The 15,189-nt window shown below is 36.4% G+C and overlaps 1 protein-coding gene across 2 annotated transcripts in view; it reads right to left on the bottom strand.

Moving 5' to 3' along the window:
- Positions 1-2,391: 2,391 nt before the first annotated feature.
- Positions 2,392-15,189, bottom strand: part of LOC127656503 (tyrosine-protein phosphatase non-receptor type 6-like) — a 51,892-nt gene continuing 39,094 nt past the window's right edge. The window contains exons 7-15 of one of the 2 annotated variants that reach the window (XM_052144883.1): positions 12,440-12,536; positions 11,468-11,547; positions 11,230-11,376; positions 10,702-10,836; positions 10,302-10,456; positions 8,177-8,244; positions 6,936-7,087; positions 6,773-6,846; positions 2,392-3,086 (exon numbers count right to left, since the gene is read on the bottom strand). In XM_052144883.1, the coding sequence (XP_052000843.1) occupies positions 2,984-3,086; positions 6,773-6,846; positions 6,936-7,087; positions 8,177-8,244; positions 10,302-10,456; positions 10,702-10,836; positions 11,230-11,376; positions 11,468-11,547; positions 12,440-12,536 (1,011 nt within the window). In that variant the 3' untranslated portion in view covers positions 2,392-2,983. The remainder of the gene's footprint in view (positions 3,087-6,772; positions 6,847-6,935; positions 7,088-8,176; positions 8,245-10,301; positions 10,457-10,701; positions 10,837-11,229; positions 11,377-11,467; positions 11,548-12,439; positions 12,537-15,189) is intronic. The other variant, XM_052144882.1, reaches the window with a different exon arrangement.

Raw genomic sequence — 15,189 nt, 5'->3', positions numbered from 1 at the left:
TCACCATAGGGAAGTGGTTGCGCATAATGTATGTGCTTTGAAGATGAAAAAGGGCTCTTTATTGAGAATGTGTGAGCATTTCATGCATTTTCAGCGACTGCTGTATTCTTTTTTTGCATTCATTGCATTTCTTTTTGCATTTATTTGTACAAGAAACAGAAACAACATTGAACAATATTGTGAACAACAATATTCCTTTCCTGACAACCAGCAGTGGGGAGATGGGGAACAGTGTTTTGTTTCTCCAATCAAGCCTTCTATGGAGCAGACCCAGAGGGAACCGCTGGCTCTGCTTTCTGCTTCAAAGGGCTGTGCCTGTCAGGAGTTTTTTTGCTTTTTCCCTATCACACATTTGTGTGAGGGTCAGCCATATATGTTGATCCAGAACGTGCAGAGCTCTTTGAATGTCTCTGGATCAAAGCCTTGCTCGTCCATTTGCTTGAGGAGCTTGGCTTGAAATACCTGGAGCCCCGCCATTGTGTGTAGCTCTGATACAGCTCGTCCTACTGCTGAGTAAGCTTTTCCAGCCAGTGTGGACGTTTGTTGACATGGCTTGGAGGGATGCATGGGTGTGATTTCCACCCACTGTTACGCGGTGGGCAGAGGTGTGCCACTTTGGCCTCCTCCACAGGGGGTAATTGGGCATAACCATTTTCTTCCCTGTGATCCACATTAGAGAGGATGGCATAACTGTGCGAGCGTGCTGAGAAGGGCGTGCAGCAGGACTTGGACAGTTCGTTATGAACTTCGGGGTAGTATGGGGCAGATTTGCAGAATGCGGCCACTTGACGGTGTCCAGACTGCAGAAACTATTCATCGATGCAAGATTGTTCAGGTTCCTCTGGGGGAGACCACTCAAGGTTAAGCTCTTCGACCAGCCTGTCAGTGGCACGTGCACGCTCATCGCCCTTGCTGGGGGGAGGGGCAGCAGCATCATCCACTGACCACTCGCCTGATGCTGCGAGAGACATGACATTGTCATTATCATCCCCAGCATCAGAACCGCTGAGACGAGGACACGCGCTCTTGAAGGCTGGAGCTTGTCTCTCACATAGCGTATCTGAAAACTTGCGCTTAGTGGAGGGGCTTGTGTGCCAGCATGAGGATCACCTCAAATTCATCCTGCTCTAACTCACCGCTGTGCCTCCTCGTGTAAATCCTTGGGCATCACAGACGAGAGGGGTGGGAGGGCTTGTGAAGCTGAATCGTCCCTCAGAACAAGGGCAATTCATGAGTGGAAGCATCTTGAGACTCGTGTGTGTGTGTGTGTGTGTGTGTGTGTGTGTGTGTGTGTGTGTGTGTGTATATATATATATATATATATATATATATATATTTTTTTTTTTTTATTGTGTATTTTATTGATTTTAAATGGCCATTTTTAAATTTCTTTTTTAAATTGTGGTTTTACTTCCATTTCTTATCTATATACAGTATATATGTATATATGATATATATATATATATGAATGATATATAGATAGATATATATATATATATATATATATATATATATATATATATATATATATATATATATAACAATCGTTTACAGTTAATCATATTCTTTTATGTTTCATGAGAGAAATGCCAAAAGTAAGCCACATCTGTTCATAGCATCTGTAACTATGCTGTACACAAATAAACAGCTTTTAGTCTCTATGCCTTCATTTAAATACCAGAAAAAAAAAAACGGTATTTATTTATTTATTTTGAAGAATTTTATCATTTTTGCACACCTGGACACAGTTATTAGGAAACACTTGTTTATGCAGCCAAAGTGTATTACAGAATATTTGGCTGACATCTCTCAGACAGCCACAGTTTCTTCTCCTGTCTACTGCATTCACTTTCTTTGAGTGTGTGAAGGGGGAGGGGAGGTGTGACAGCTGTTAACAGTTACAAAAATGTCTAATTAGAAATGAGTCAAGTTATTGCTTGCATTTGAAGCAGGAAGATTTACACCCAGTAACAGTAATGATGTTAACAAATAAATCAGACAAGGCAATTTAGTGACATCTCGCTGTTGTGGTCTTGACCCCAGTCTTGAAATAAAATCCAGAGCTCTCTTTGTGTGAGACCGAGACAAGACTGAGTAAAAATGCGGTCGATTTTTCTCTCGAGACAGAGACCGATCTAGATTACTACAGTACTGAGGGAACGTCTCAGTTACATATGCAACCTTAGTTCCCAGAGACGAAGGGAACGAGACATTGCGAACGCTAGCCACACTACTAGACTCAGAGTTATTGAGGCGGGAGTGATGCGCTCCTTGTTCTCAGACAGAAATTTGGAGTAAATGGTGTTTTTGTGCACCTGTTTTCATAAACAGGCGTCACTAAAACACTATAGCCAATATTAGAATATTGGCGTTATTGTAGAGAGTTTTCAACTAAGTCGTATAAGAAGGCACTCCCCATATGCGTTAATAAACGCAATATCTCGTTCCCATCGCCTCAGGGAACTGAGGTTACATGCGTAACCGAGATGTTTCCTCTCACTGGCATCAGGCCAGGCTTTGTGCATATTATCTCTCCAGCACATCAGCCTTTCCATTCGGCCTTACCGCTGTAATAATAATAATATCCCGGAAAACTGAACAGTCTATGCAAACACATCTTCATTTTATTACTGCTGATAAATGTAAATGGCAAGCGATAACTTTTAACAGTCTTTGGGCAGGCTTTTATTGAAACTCAGAAATACATGGGAGAAAGCAGATCATGGGTCAATTTATATCAAGTAAAACAAATTTACTTGATCAATAATTTGTTGCTAAATAACAATTTTATTTTAACAAATAAAATTGAAAATAAATGTAGCAGGATTTGCTAAATACAATCAACTTTTTGGGCTTCTCGCAAAAACCTCTGGCTCAGTTTGATTTAAAACAGTATGTCTGTAAAAAACCTGAAGATGTATTTTATTATAAGCTGTACAACAGTGAAGTAAAATAAAATGTCATCTATTTTTTTTATTCTTTTTTAGCGTTTTCTGACAGATCCACTCTTCTTATCCTGAGATTTCTGCTTTTTGACATCTTTCTTGCCCTTTGCTCCCAGATTCTCATAAACCTCTTCATTTTTTCTGAAAAAGAAAGTGTCACTAATTAGTCACAAACTTATAGTAGTCTATTCATCATAACCATCCTAACATCACAAGACGCAAAGGAGTTCAATGGAATGAGAAGTCATCTGCAATGCCTGGAAATGAAAAATCTTCATTTAAAGGGACAGTTCACCCGAAAATGTCATTCCAAACCATATTACTTTCTTATGCAGAACACAAAAGGAGATCATTTCAATAATATGCCAGTTATGGGTAGGTAAAAATATAGATTTCCAGATGCATCACAATCTTTATTTAAACAATATCGATATTGATTCTTAAATCCCAAGAAGGATATTTTACTCCAAGTACAGCCTTCCACTAAAATGAGCATTTGCAACCAAATTTCAACTATGCGACTAATGTGTATATTTGAAAACTGGCTGGTAAATGTTTACATTTCACTCACCAGTAGTTGTGTAGAATAGTGGTGAAATATTCAGCAGCACGTCCTTTCACTACATGTTGAGTGTAAAATTTGGTCCGTTAATGTGTGTCCAAAGACGAAATGCACATGACCCATTTGTCATTCAATAATGTCCCTTTTAATCATTTCTGTACTTTACAGTAAGATGATCAAAAACAACTAAAAATAATCAGGCCATCGTGCATGGCACAGATGAGATAAAGCTATTCCAGTCCTAAAGTTCAAATAATACGGAAGCAGATCGTGTAAATAACTACAAACTTCTAAACTGGCATTTCTCTGTGTGGTCAGTGCCTCATCTATGAGTTGCGCAAATGTCCCTATCTAAGGGGAAGAGATTGAAACTGTATGCTCGTCCCTCGAGCACGCACACTTAATGAGAGTGCGTGCATGCTTAACCCTCTGGGGTCGACGGACACGCCGGCGCATCCTGCTGGATATTTTCGTCATTACAGCAGAAACAACTTAAAATACTCTGTCATTTTTGGGTATACAGATAAGTGTAAGACATCATTAGAGACTATAAAGGGTCTACTTTTATTTGTGTACACTCACAATAACAACATCTTGTGCTTTTGTAAAATAAAGAAAATTAAAAGGGTGAGCTTTCAGCAGTCTCTGTCTCCACGAGCATATTTCAGAAACACGTCACAAAAAGGAACTGAAACTCCGCGAATACCTATCACACAAACATGAAAAATGTCTAAAGAAAGCTTAAAATGTCTACTTTTAAATAAAACTATTGCAATATAAAACAAATATTCTCCTGCGATGCAATCTGTTTGAAACAAAGCGATGTACAGTTTTTACCGGTCCATCTCATTATCTGTAATGTGATCCCACCCACCAGCAGAGCGCGCCATTCATACGCTAATGTGCTGAGACAATCAATGCAAATGTACACGCCCCCCCCCCCCTCGACTGTGAGGTTGTAAACACTTTTCTTTCATTTTTCTGCACATTTGCAATGACACACAGGCGAGAAAGCTCCAGGATATTATGGAAAATGTAACATTTTCCAAGTCTTTATGTAAAGAAAATATATAGTCAGATTACTTCTTTTAACTTAAAACTTGATTTTGATCATTAAGTCTCCTCACATTCATTCTCTATCCCTCATTGATAGGCTCAGGGGAAGGTCTTTGTCTCTCAGGTGTAAATTACCTCCATATTCATGATAGTTCACGCCTCCTCGCATATTACCTGTCAACACTAAAAGTGTCTTACAAAAGTTAAATTACTATATTATTTTGTATGAATGAGTGATCAGGATGATTTTCACATAATTTTGTAGCAAAAAATCTAGGCTACAAGATCCAGTTCTCAAAAGTCTTGTGGACAAATGTTTAGTATGTGTTATATGAACGTTATTTTCTCAAAAATACAAACCTGTACATGCATTTTGCTCACATATTATTGTAGCCCAGTTTGTGCTGAATACAGTGTTATCAGACTTTAGCCATTAATATGTTTTTAAGCAACTGAAAAAAGCACAAATGTCAAGGCATGTCAAAACTTCTCCAGGGCCCAAAATACAAAATTCAGACCCCAGAGGGTTAAGTGAGAGTTTGTTTTTTTTGAGAGTATAAGATGGATTGAAGTGAACAGAAAGGTGAGATATACACTGCAACAAAATATGTTTTTGATTTGTTTTTATTTTTGTTAAAAAAATTGTTATATGAGAATGTTGAATACAATATTAAAAATACAAAGATGCATTCACCTCAGAAGCAGCATATAAGCTATTTATACTTGCTTTTAGAGAACATATCTTGAATATAAGTATGTTTTGTCTTTACTGCACTCGCAGAAGTATAACCAAGTGAAAAAATACACTTATATATAAAATACGCTTATATTTAAGATACAGTCTCTTAAAGCAAGTTTAAATATCTTATGTTGCTTCTCAAGTAAATTTATCTTGTTTTAAGGATTTCTAGACAATTTTAAATGGAAAAAAAGACAAAAACACTTGATAACAATAGGATTTTTTGCAGTGAATTTCTTTACTGAAATAAACGTAATAAAAAGTATTTTTTCCCTTTAATTCAGTGAATGTCATTTAGAGGTATTTTTAAAAGATGATTTTGTCATCTTTATTGTTAGTAAGCACGTTTAATACAACCTTTTAATTCAGGAAACAAGCTGAATATTCGGTTAAGAGCTAATGATTAATCGTTAAAATAAACTCTGAATAGTCGAATATTCATTCTAATAATCCTTAGATTAATCGATTATCAAAATAATCATTAGTTGCAGCACTATTCACAATATAGGAATATCTCAAAAAGAATTTGCAATTAAAACAGAATTTCCATCTCACGTGTTTTAGAAAAAATACAAAAAGTTTACACAAAATAGAAATGAAAATGAAAGTTGAAGCCACTGTTGCTCTTTTAAGAAATGTAATGAATTACTTGGGGTTTAGAGCGCATTCTGAGTGAAATTTGTATTCACATTGTAAAGGGAAAGTCACAAGACTTTTTTGATGAGAACATACACTTACTGAGACTTTATTAGGAACACCTGTACACCTACTTATTCATGCGATAATCTAATCAGCCAATCGTGTGGCAGCAGTTTAGCAGAATAGCATCTCAGAAATGCACAACACGTTGATCCTTGAAGCAGATGGCTCAGTGAGTATGTTAAAACATCTTTTTTAGTCTGCATAAGAAAAAAGTCAAACAGGTTTGGAATAACATGAGGGTGTCAATAATGACACATTTTTGAGGTGAACAATTCCTTTAGGGTGTTATTAGACTTAAATATGGAGATATTCACGCCATTATACTCTTCCTTGTCCTATTTTCAGTCCACAACAGTTGCTTTGATTAACTTAAAATGTATAACATTTTCATAGCTCAGAGCCATTACCTGAAATAACGTGAAAGAGACAGAGAGACTTGTCAAACATTGTCCAGTAAGCCAATGATTAGTTCAATTTATGGCAATTAGAACAAGGTCAAACTGAAACAATACCCAATCTGAGATAAAATACGCAACTCAATCCCTCTCTTTCTCTTTTCAATAGGATGTTGCACAACTGTTCTAAGCCTTTCCAAATGCTTGTGCAATCAAAATGGCCCGTGCAACTAAGAGAACTTTGAACCGCCTACTTAACAGGTCATTCGTTCAAAGAAGATAAGGGGATGTGAGGGGAACATTTCTGGAATGTTTTGTGAATATTTGGTTATAAATTGCAAGTATAAGTCTCTGACACATAGAGCGTACTCACTTTGCAGAGGTTTTGCGACTGGCTTTCTGGTGTTTGGGTTGAATTGAAAGGTTTCCATACTCCGTTTCTGTTTCCTATAACAGAAAGTGAAAAAAATAAGAATCAGCAATACTAAATACAACAGAGGGGAGAAAAACATAAGATATCCCCTCCACTCCCTTACCATGACGGCCCTTCGTGAGGCTGTAGTTGACTCTATATACTGTAGTACGGCCAAGTAGATGAACTTGTACTGGGCTTCAGTCTGCACCATGCCGGAACGCTGCCCTCTAACCATCTGAATACACTTCTGGATGTCAATGTCACAGTCCAGACCTGACATCACAGTTGGACAACATCATTAGAAACATTTTCAAACACCAGGATGATTTGCATTTCAATATTTGACCCAGAACCTAAGAGTTCATATGAAATGTGGTTGCAAAAAGTAAAAATAAACCTCTTATAAGATTTAAGGCAATAAACAATGGACTAACTGTACTCTTAACAACATTGAATTGTGTTACTTTTGCATTTCCGGATGGTATTAATTTGTGAAAAAAATATCTGAGTCATCAGAAAGGGAAGGAGATTAAGCAAACATAGGCTCCAGAAAGCCTGAGGACATTCACAGGTTATTATACCTCCATCAATGTGATTGCATTGCATTAACCCATAACCTGCAGTAAAACGGATGAATTATGAATCTCCTGCTGAGAGAGCTGATCTGTAGATCAAATTATCTCATTGCCATTTTAAAGATCTTCATCTAAAATCAGTTTTGCAATGGCAAAGTTTGATTAATGTTTTGAGATTAAGGTAAATATTAGGGCAGTCCTAAACCCGTCTGGAAATGCAGCACATTTTTAGAATGTATTTGAGCTTATTTAAAATATAAACTTCTCAAAATGAGTTGGAATTTATTGTGCCAAGGCATTCCAATGGTCTGAGAGTATCAACAGACTGTGTATGCACAAATCTGTTTAGGTGCACTCCAATGAATGCAGAACCATTATTTCTTAATTTATTGCCACATGACCAGGGCCTGTAGAATTTATTTCCATGACTTTCATGTTATGTTGCAATAGAACGGCACAACGCCTGTGGAGCAACCTGGAGTTAAGTGCCTTGCTCAAGTGCACAATGGTGAGGGCTTTTGTCTTGCTTCTGGTGGGAACTGAACCATCAGACTCCCTGTTGCCAGCATTCTGACTTTCAAAAAAAAAAAAAATGTATACACTAGTAAGGCTCACAACGCCAAGGTCATAGGTTTGATTCCTGCGGAACACCTAAACTGATGACATGTATTTGTAAATGTATGCACTATACTGCAAGTCACTTTGGATAAAAGCATCTGCCAAATGCAAAAAAGTTAAGAAAATGTAAAGATTCAAGAAAGCTGTTGAATCAGTGCTGTAAACTCACCTTTAGTGTCAATTATGTCTATAAGCATGTCGATCACCACAATGGTTCCTGTTCTTCCAATACCAGCACTGACAAAACACATTGAGAAAAAAAACATTGAACTCATATCATGCAGCTTGCAGAGGTCATGAGACACTGAATGTCCCAGAGCACATTTACACTAAAGCATAAACAAACTATTAATTAACGGTTTAGAATACAAATTCAGGGGTCATGGAAAGTTCAAGCATTTACTGTGATTACTTCTTGCTGAGTGGTGTGAATACTGCCTAAAGCACCCCGATTAGGCTTCTTTTTTTTCTTTTTTGGCATGTAGTACATTGCATGCTAAGAGAAGAGAAGTTTTTGCAATTCTGCCTTTGTTTTCTTTGTTCTTGAATGTCTAGCCATACAGAGAATATTCACTTCCCCATGCCATTTATAATTTTGTCTTCTGTCTTATCAATCGTCTGGGTTTGATACAATCTCTTAGAATGTGATTCTGAGGGCTTTGGTTTAAATATTAGAGAAGATAACACTTAGCAGTTGCTAATATCATCTTTGTATAGACGTATTAAATAGAAATACAAACCAAATTACTGTTCACTAGGCCTGGTTTACAGATGTTCAATATGTCTAAATCGGCTTTTAAAAAAGGGAAAGGTTTACAAATGCAAAATGTAAACGACCAGTCAAAAGTCTGGATACACCAACTCAGTCTTTATTCTTAATTTATTATTTTCACATTTTAGAATAATAATGAAGTCATCATGCTCTATTTTCATATGTGAGCAAAGCGCAGTACTATGCATTACCACGATGTGCTAATAAATAGGTAATTGCGCCAAGATGTTACAAAAGCATGTCTTATCTCAGCGCAAAGTCCAAATTCAGTTCCTGCATTTGCAGTTTGGAGATTCCACATGCAGGGAAGTAATAAAGTCCATGTCCAAACTCTGTAAATGTAGTGGAACATCAAATCATGTCCACGACGATCAATGTAGTCACTGTTTGTTTTATTAAACTAATATTTATGAGATTTATGAGTCATAGTTTATTTTGTATTTATTATTATTATGTTTGTATTGGTATTGTTCCATTGTTGTCTTACAATGATTTTTAAAACACTGCAAAAGAAGTTGGAGAAGAGTAAAATGTTTGGCCACTTCGTTATTTTTATTATATATTTTTTTAAGTGTACTTTGAATTGAGAAATCATTTTGGTTACATTTTTTTCAAGTTTCAATAAATGAATTTAATTGTTTGAGAATCAAAATCGACTGGTAGAAGTGCATTCAGATACAATCAGCCATGATTTGTGTGTCAGTAGATGACAGTTACATACGTCCTCTCTAATTTAACAGTGTAAATTCAAATCCTGAAAAGAACCACATTTTCCACGCATATAAAAGGAATGCGTCACTGTCAAAGAAGCCTGGCATTCAACAAGGATGCATTTAATGCAGAGAAGGTGGTAAGTCCATATTTCTATTCTTCTAATTCATTGTTCTCGGTCCATACACACCACAAACTTCATATGAATGTGCTGTCTTTGTTTATATCGCTGGTGCTTGACAGAGAATGGACAGTTTTATAGGAGGCAGATGTGCCGGAGAAGAACTTCAGAATTAAATTGCACTTGACCAAACCCATCAGCGCATTTCGCAAAACCAACTTGAGCCTCGACCTACACATGCTTGTATGAAAATACCAGAACTTGCCAAAAACTTGTATGACTTATGGCATAGCACTGCGCTAAGTGCTAGTGCTCTTAAAATAGTGGCCATCCAAACTATGGAATGTCACAAACGAAAGTATTAATATTATGTATTATATTCAGTACATAATATATTATGTATTACAGCTATGCAGACTCTGAATTTTCTTAACTGACTTTATATGGTATCTACCTGGAATCTTTTAAACAGTATTGAAGGTGTTCCCATGTATGCCTGGCACTTCTTGGCAATTTTCCCTTCACAATCTGGTCCAACTCAGCCATTTAAAAAGTTAATCTATTTTTTTTTAAATGTAAATGTTTGTTTTGTAGGCAATTTTTTTACAGGAAACTTGACTAACTTGTGCTCATGAAGCCCCCAAGTGGTAGAGGAGGTATTAAGGGGCTCTGTTGTGTGCAGATGAGTACCTGCAGTGAATAATCATTGGTCCAGATCCAGAACATTCATGCTGTTTGGCATTGACCTGCTCTAGAAAGCTAAGCACTCCACCAGGCTCCTGCGGCACGCCATGATCTGGCCAGCTCATATATTGGTAGTGCCAAATGGTCCGTGCTGGCTCTTTCTGGAATCAGAAAAGTAAAGAGAGGGAGTGAGGCTAAATGAATGCAGATAATTATCACATATCTTTATATAGTGCACTGATGATTAAAGCTTGAATGTTAGTGGTAGTCACATTTGTAACTTTAACATGCAATACTGACAACATGAAATTGAAAGGAACAGAATTACAGGGACAGAATATGCGCCACAGGTGCTACACAGATAAATGTGCTGTGTTAGTGTGAATGTTTGCATAGGTGTTCTTACCCGGTGTGAAGGTGAAAGCTCCATCACTCTGACCTTATAATCAGTGGCATCTTTATCAGACAGTAACTTCACTATGTACCTGCCTGCTTCCTTGCTCTCTTCCGGACTTGTAGGCCAGTATGGCACACACTTGTTCTGCAGAAAGCACGTCATTTTGATCATTTTACAATGGGTAAATTATTAGTGAACAGAAATAGAAAATATTATAATATTAATAGGAATATTACATTTGGAGTCAATTTTTTAGTTTTTTTAACAACAAATGTATGTTCATTATAAGATATTTTCACGATTTTTCAAGACTTTTCCATTCTTGGAAATCATTTTATTTTAATTATTTTATATTTTGGTTTCCCATGACCAAGGACCAACAAACATTGATTTAACAACCACATAAATGAAAATGTTAGACAAGAATTTAAGATTTTTCAGTAATTATCATAAATAAATAGGATGAATTTCAGCTCTTCCTTGACATTAACCTAATACTAACCTAACCCTAAACATACAGTGATCTAATATACTAACCCGTCCTTTTTCAACCTCCCTTGTAGTCATGACGATTACTCGTGACTCTTCCTGCCATACCATTTGCCAAAAATCATTTACAGTTGTTGCAAGACAGCCTTGACCAGCAATGTAAACTTTCTGGTTACCAATTTCCATTAATTTGTTCTGTGAACATTGAGAAAGAAAAGTTTAAAAGAGATTTGAAAGACATTTTACAAATGTCATTTAAAAACCATGACTTTTATTGAGGTCATACTGTAACATAGTTGGCATTGACGTAATCCGAGCCAACAACATTAGGATCTGCGTTCTGCAGGATAACCCTGGTGTCATCAACTAAGAAAACAAAAAGGAGAGATATGGAAGGAAGAGAGTTACTGATTTTTATTTTTATTATTTTCAAAGAAACACAAATTGTATATTCATAAATAATACACTACAAGTTTAAAAGTATGTGGGCATCCCTTTCTACACTTCTAAAAAAAAAAAACATAATTTTAACGGGGATGCTAGTTACAGTATTTTCAGTTATAAACAGGTCGTTTCTTTAACATATACGGTAAAAAATTATAATATATTTAACAATATGTTTTCCCCAATGTTTTTAGATGGAAACGTATGATTTTACCATATAATTAAATGGTAAAAATGTATATAATATTTAACAAGAGAATACATGTGCTTTTAAAGTAACCTATTGTTCAAATTTTGGCGAAATGTTTTTTTTTTAATCTGATGTTCCTAGAAGTCTCTGTGTGACCCATCAAATTTCAGTATACAGTATATGGTTATGTTTCTTATTTTTTAAATCAGTTATGTACTTTGATGTTTTCTATGTCATATGTTTTGTAGTTTAGTTCAATTTTATTGCATTAATTTAATGTGTTCACACGTGTTACCGTGATTACCATCTCTACATGTGTATTAATTATTGCTCCTGGAAGGGCCACACTCTTGATCAACTTTAAGTCATTATGTGGCCTTCTGTTGTTACTGCAGTGTTTAACAATACATTTTATAGTGAAAAGCAGATTTTTGTAGTTAGAGATGGTTATTATATTAAGTTTATATAATTTAATGAAATAGTAGTGAATTGTAAAGTATACAGCCATTAAAATGGCATTACGTAATGCCTGAAAAATTGTCACTGTATTTTTTACGGTAAATTTCTGGCAACCAGAGCTGCCGGTATTTATTAAACTGTTATCAAATTAGATTTGTTTCTCACAGGGAAGGATGTTCTTGTATCTGTTTTTGCTTTTGTTTTCTGGTCTCATGCCTTCATCTCTACTCTTCGTTACCTTCGTTTCAAACTTCTGCAGCGCCTGTGGACAGAAAAAGAAATCTACAGACCAAAAATAGCAAAGATGGGAAGGAAAATTAAGACCAAAAGAAAAGATACATGAAATCCTGTCTGTTGAGAGTGGCTCTGAACAACCGTTTGGCTACTGTGGTCTAACCTTACTCCGACCAGAGATCAGCTTAGCAAGAATGCGCTAATTTTAGCAACAGTTGCTTAAACCTTAAAGGGTAACTAAACACCTGCTCAGAGTCTGACTCCACCCACTAGAAATATTTGAAAATGCAGGAAAAGTGGGCAGACCCCGGCGGGGATAGAGGGAACGAACCGAGTGCGGGGCTGAGCGGGGGGGGGGGTTCACCTGAGACTCGTAGTGACGGATTAATTGACAGATGCTGTCAGACTCTATGTTATTATTATTCCTCACACGGTCGCAAGACGACATGTACATGAATCTGGCATGGTGAGCTGGAACCTGCTTACGTCAGCTGTCACCGCTTACGTCACGAAGTACCGCAACAGCCAATAGGAAAATTCAACTGCAGTAGCCACCGTTCAACCTGAAGAGGGCAGCACTCAGACGTTTTTACACCATATATTGTAGAATTAAAACACTTTATACACAAATGTCAAAAGAATTACTTGAATCAATGACCAGTACTAATAAAGCCCCATGCTTACAGATCATTAACTAAAAAAAGTTGGTTTAGGGTTTAGTTACCCTTTAAATCAAGCTTTTTGCCATGCTGTGCACAAGCAGGGTTATTTGTATGAATACATTATTTAATCAGACTTATAATGCTGATCAAAAAGTTGCTGCAAAAACTAATGGCTAAAAACTTTTGTCTATATGATGCCTACTGTCCTATTTGTCACAGTATGCTCATGTGTTTAAATATGTCAAATAATAAGTTGTTTCATTTGATCTAAAGGTTTTGGCAGACCCAAAAGTGGGCCAATGGGAAAAAAATGGGATAAAGAATTACACTGGTGGGAAACAAGGCCTCTTTTTTCGTCCTATAGGCTGCTGTTACGGGGTGATCCTATTACCTGTGGCATACTAAACTACCACACTAAAACCATTCAGAACTTTGACCATGGGATTGAAACACTCTTTATGTATTTTCAGTAGCACTACCATAGTCAGCATAATGCTTCTATTTTTTCCCCATTGTATACAGTGGCCCTAAAAAGTATTTGGACACTTTTGGACATTTAACCCATACTTATAAACGTCTGAATTTCGTCAGATAACAAAATATCAAACCAAGCGGCATCTGCAAACAAATGATGATATACCTTTTCTCAGAACTAACTTAAACTTTCTAAGCCATTTCTGCAATGATTTGTAGTGGATGTATGAATAACCACATGTGTAGTTCAACAAATTATTAATGGACATATTCCATAAAGTTTGACAACCAGAAAGAGCCTAAATACATTTTAATCACATTTTTAATTGTTTTGAAATCTAATAAGCTTTTTTGTGTGAAATTGTTTTCTTTGAAAGTGTTACTTTTTCTAAAGAAAATGCCACTTGGTTTGATATTTTGTTACATAATGTGAATATATTAATTATGTAAATTTTTAAGTGTGGCTTAAGCATCCAAATTAATCAGTTGATTAAAATGTTCCTGTCAAAATGCATTTATTTCTTATGACAGAAAACAAAACAATATGTTACAACAGGGCCGCTGGCCAAATTGATGCCCTACGCAGAGTTCCAGGGGTTTCTTGTGATAATCTGTGTGTGAATAACATGTATAATGTGTGAGTAAGGGCAGCCGGTGGACTTTCTAGTGCCCTCCAAGGGTAAGATGGTACCCCCCTAGGGAGTCGGTGCCCTACGCAGGCTGCGTAGTCTGCTTATTGGCAGTGGCGGTACTGTGTAACAATATAATGCTTTATTAACATTTTCCAAACAAAGCCTTCCACAGTATAAAGATAGAAATGCACAAAAATAGCACCAATTCAAGTAACATTAAACCTTTCCCAAAGTCTAATTGGGAGGTTGAATAATTGAAAGAACTATTCTCCCCATAGGTTGCATTTTCATTGCAATGTGTTTTATATCTCAAACTCTCATCCTCAACAATATTAGTCAGCCGGCAGACTGTGGCTATCCGCTTTCCTATATCATGATTCTTGAAGCCAATTTCACGATTCGGGTTAGGGGCATCAATGTCAGCGTCAAGCGCCACTTTGAACTCTCACATGAAAAGTACTTGCAGACAAAAATGTCTTATTCTGCGTTTTAATGATATTTAAGGCTTGACGTGCTTCTGTGGTAATTAAAATGCACCTTATATAGGCTAAATAATATTTTATTTCTATCATAAGTCCCATCTGGGCTTGTTTTCAACATTAAAAAGCATTAAGACTTCCTTTCTCCATTATTTAATCACTAGCACGTCTGGTGTGTGTGTGTGTGTGTGTGTGTGTGTGTGTGTGTGTGTGTGTGTGTGTGTGTGTGTGTGTGTGTGTGTTGTTAAGAGTATCAGTGTAATGACTCAGAGCAGACATATTACAAAGGTTCTGCCCTTCCAACAAGTGTTTATGCTGTACTAACGTTAAATGCGTTAATTTAAAAAGAAAAATTTACATGTCAAACCTTTTAAATAATTGCATGCGTTAATGCGTTAATTCTCAAAGCTCTAGTCCAAATACTTTTGGGGGCC

The sequence above is a fragment of the Xyrauchen texanus genome, chromosome 15, assembly GCF_025860055.1.
Source record: "Xyrauchen texanus isolate HMW12.3.18 chromosome 15, RBS_HiC_50CHRs, whole genome shotgun sequence".
NCBI lineage: Eukaryota > Metazoa > Chordata > Actinopteri > Cypriniformes > Catostomidae > Xyrauchen > Xyrauchen texanus.
This window is presented reverse-complemented; position numbering and strand designations above follow the sequence as displayed.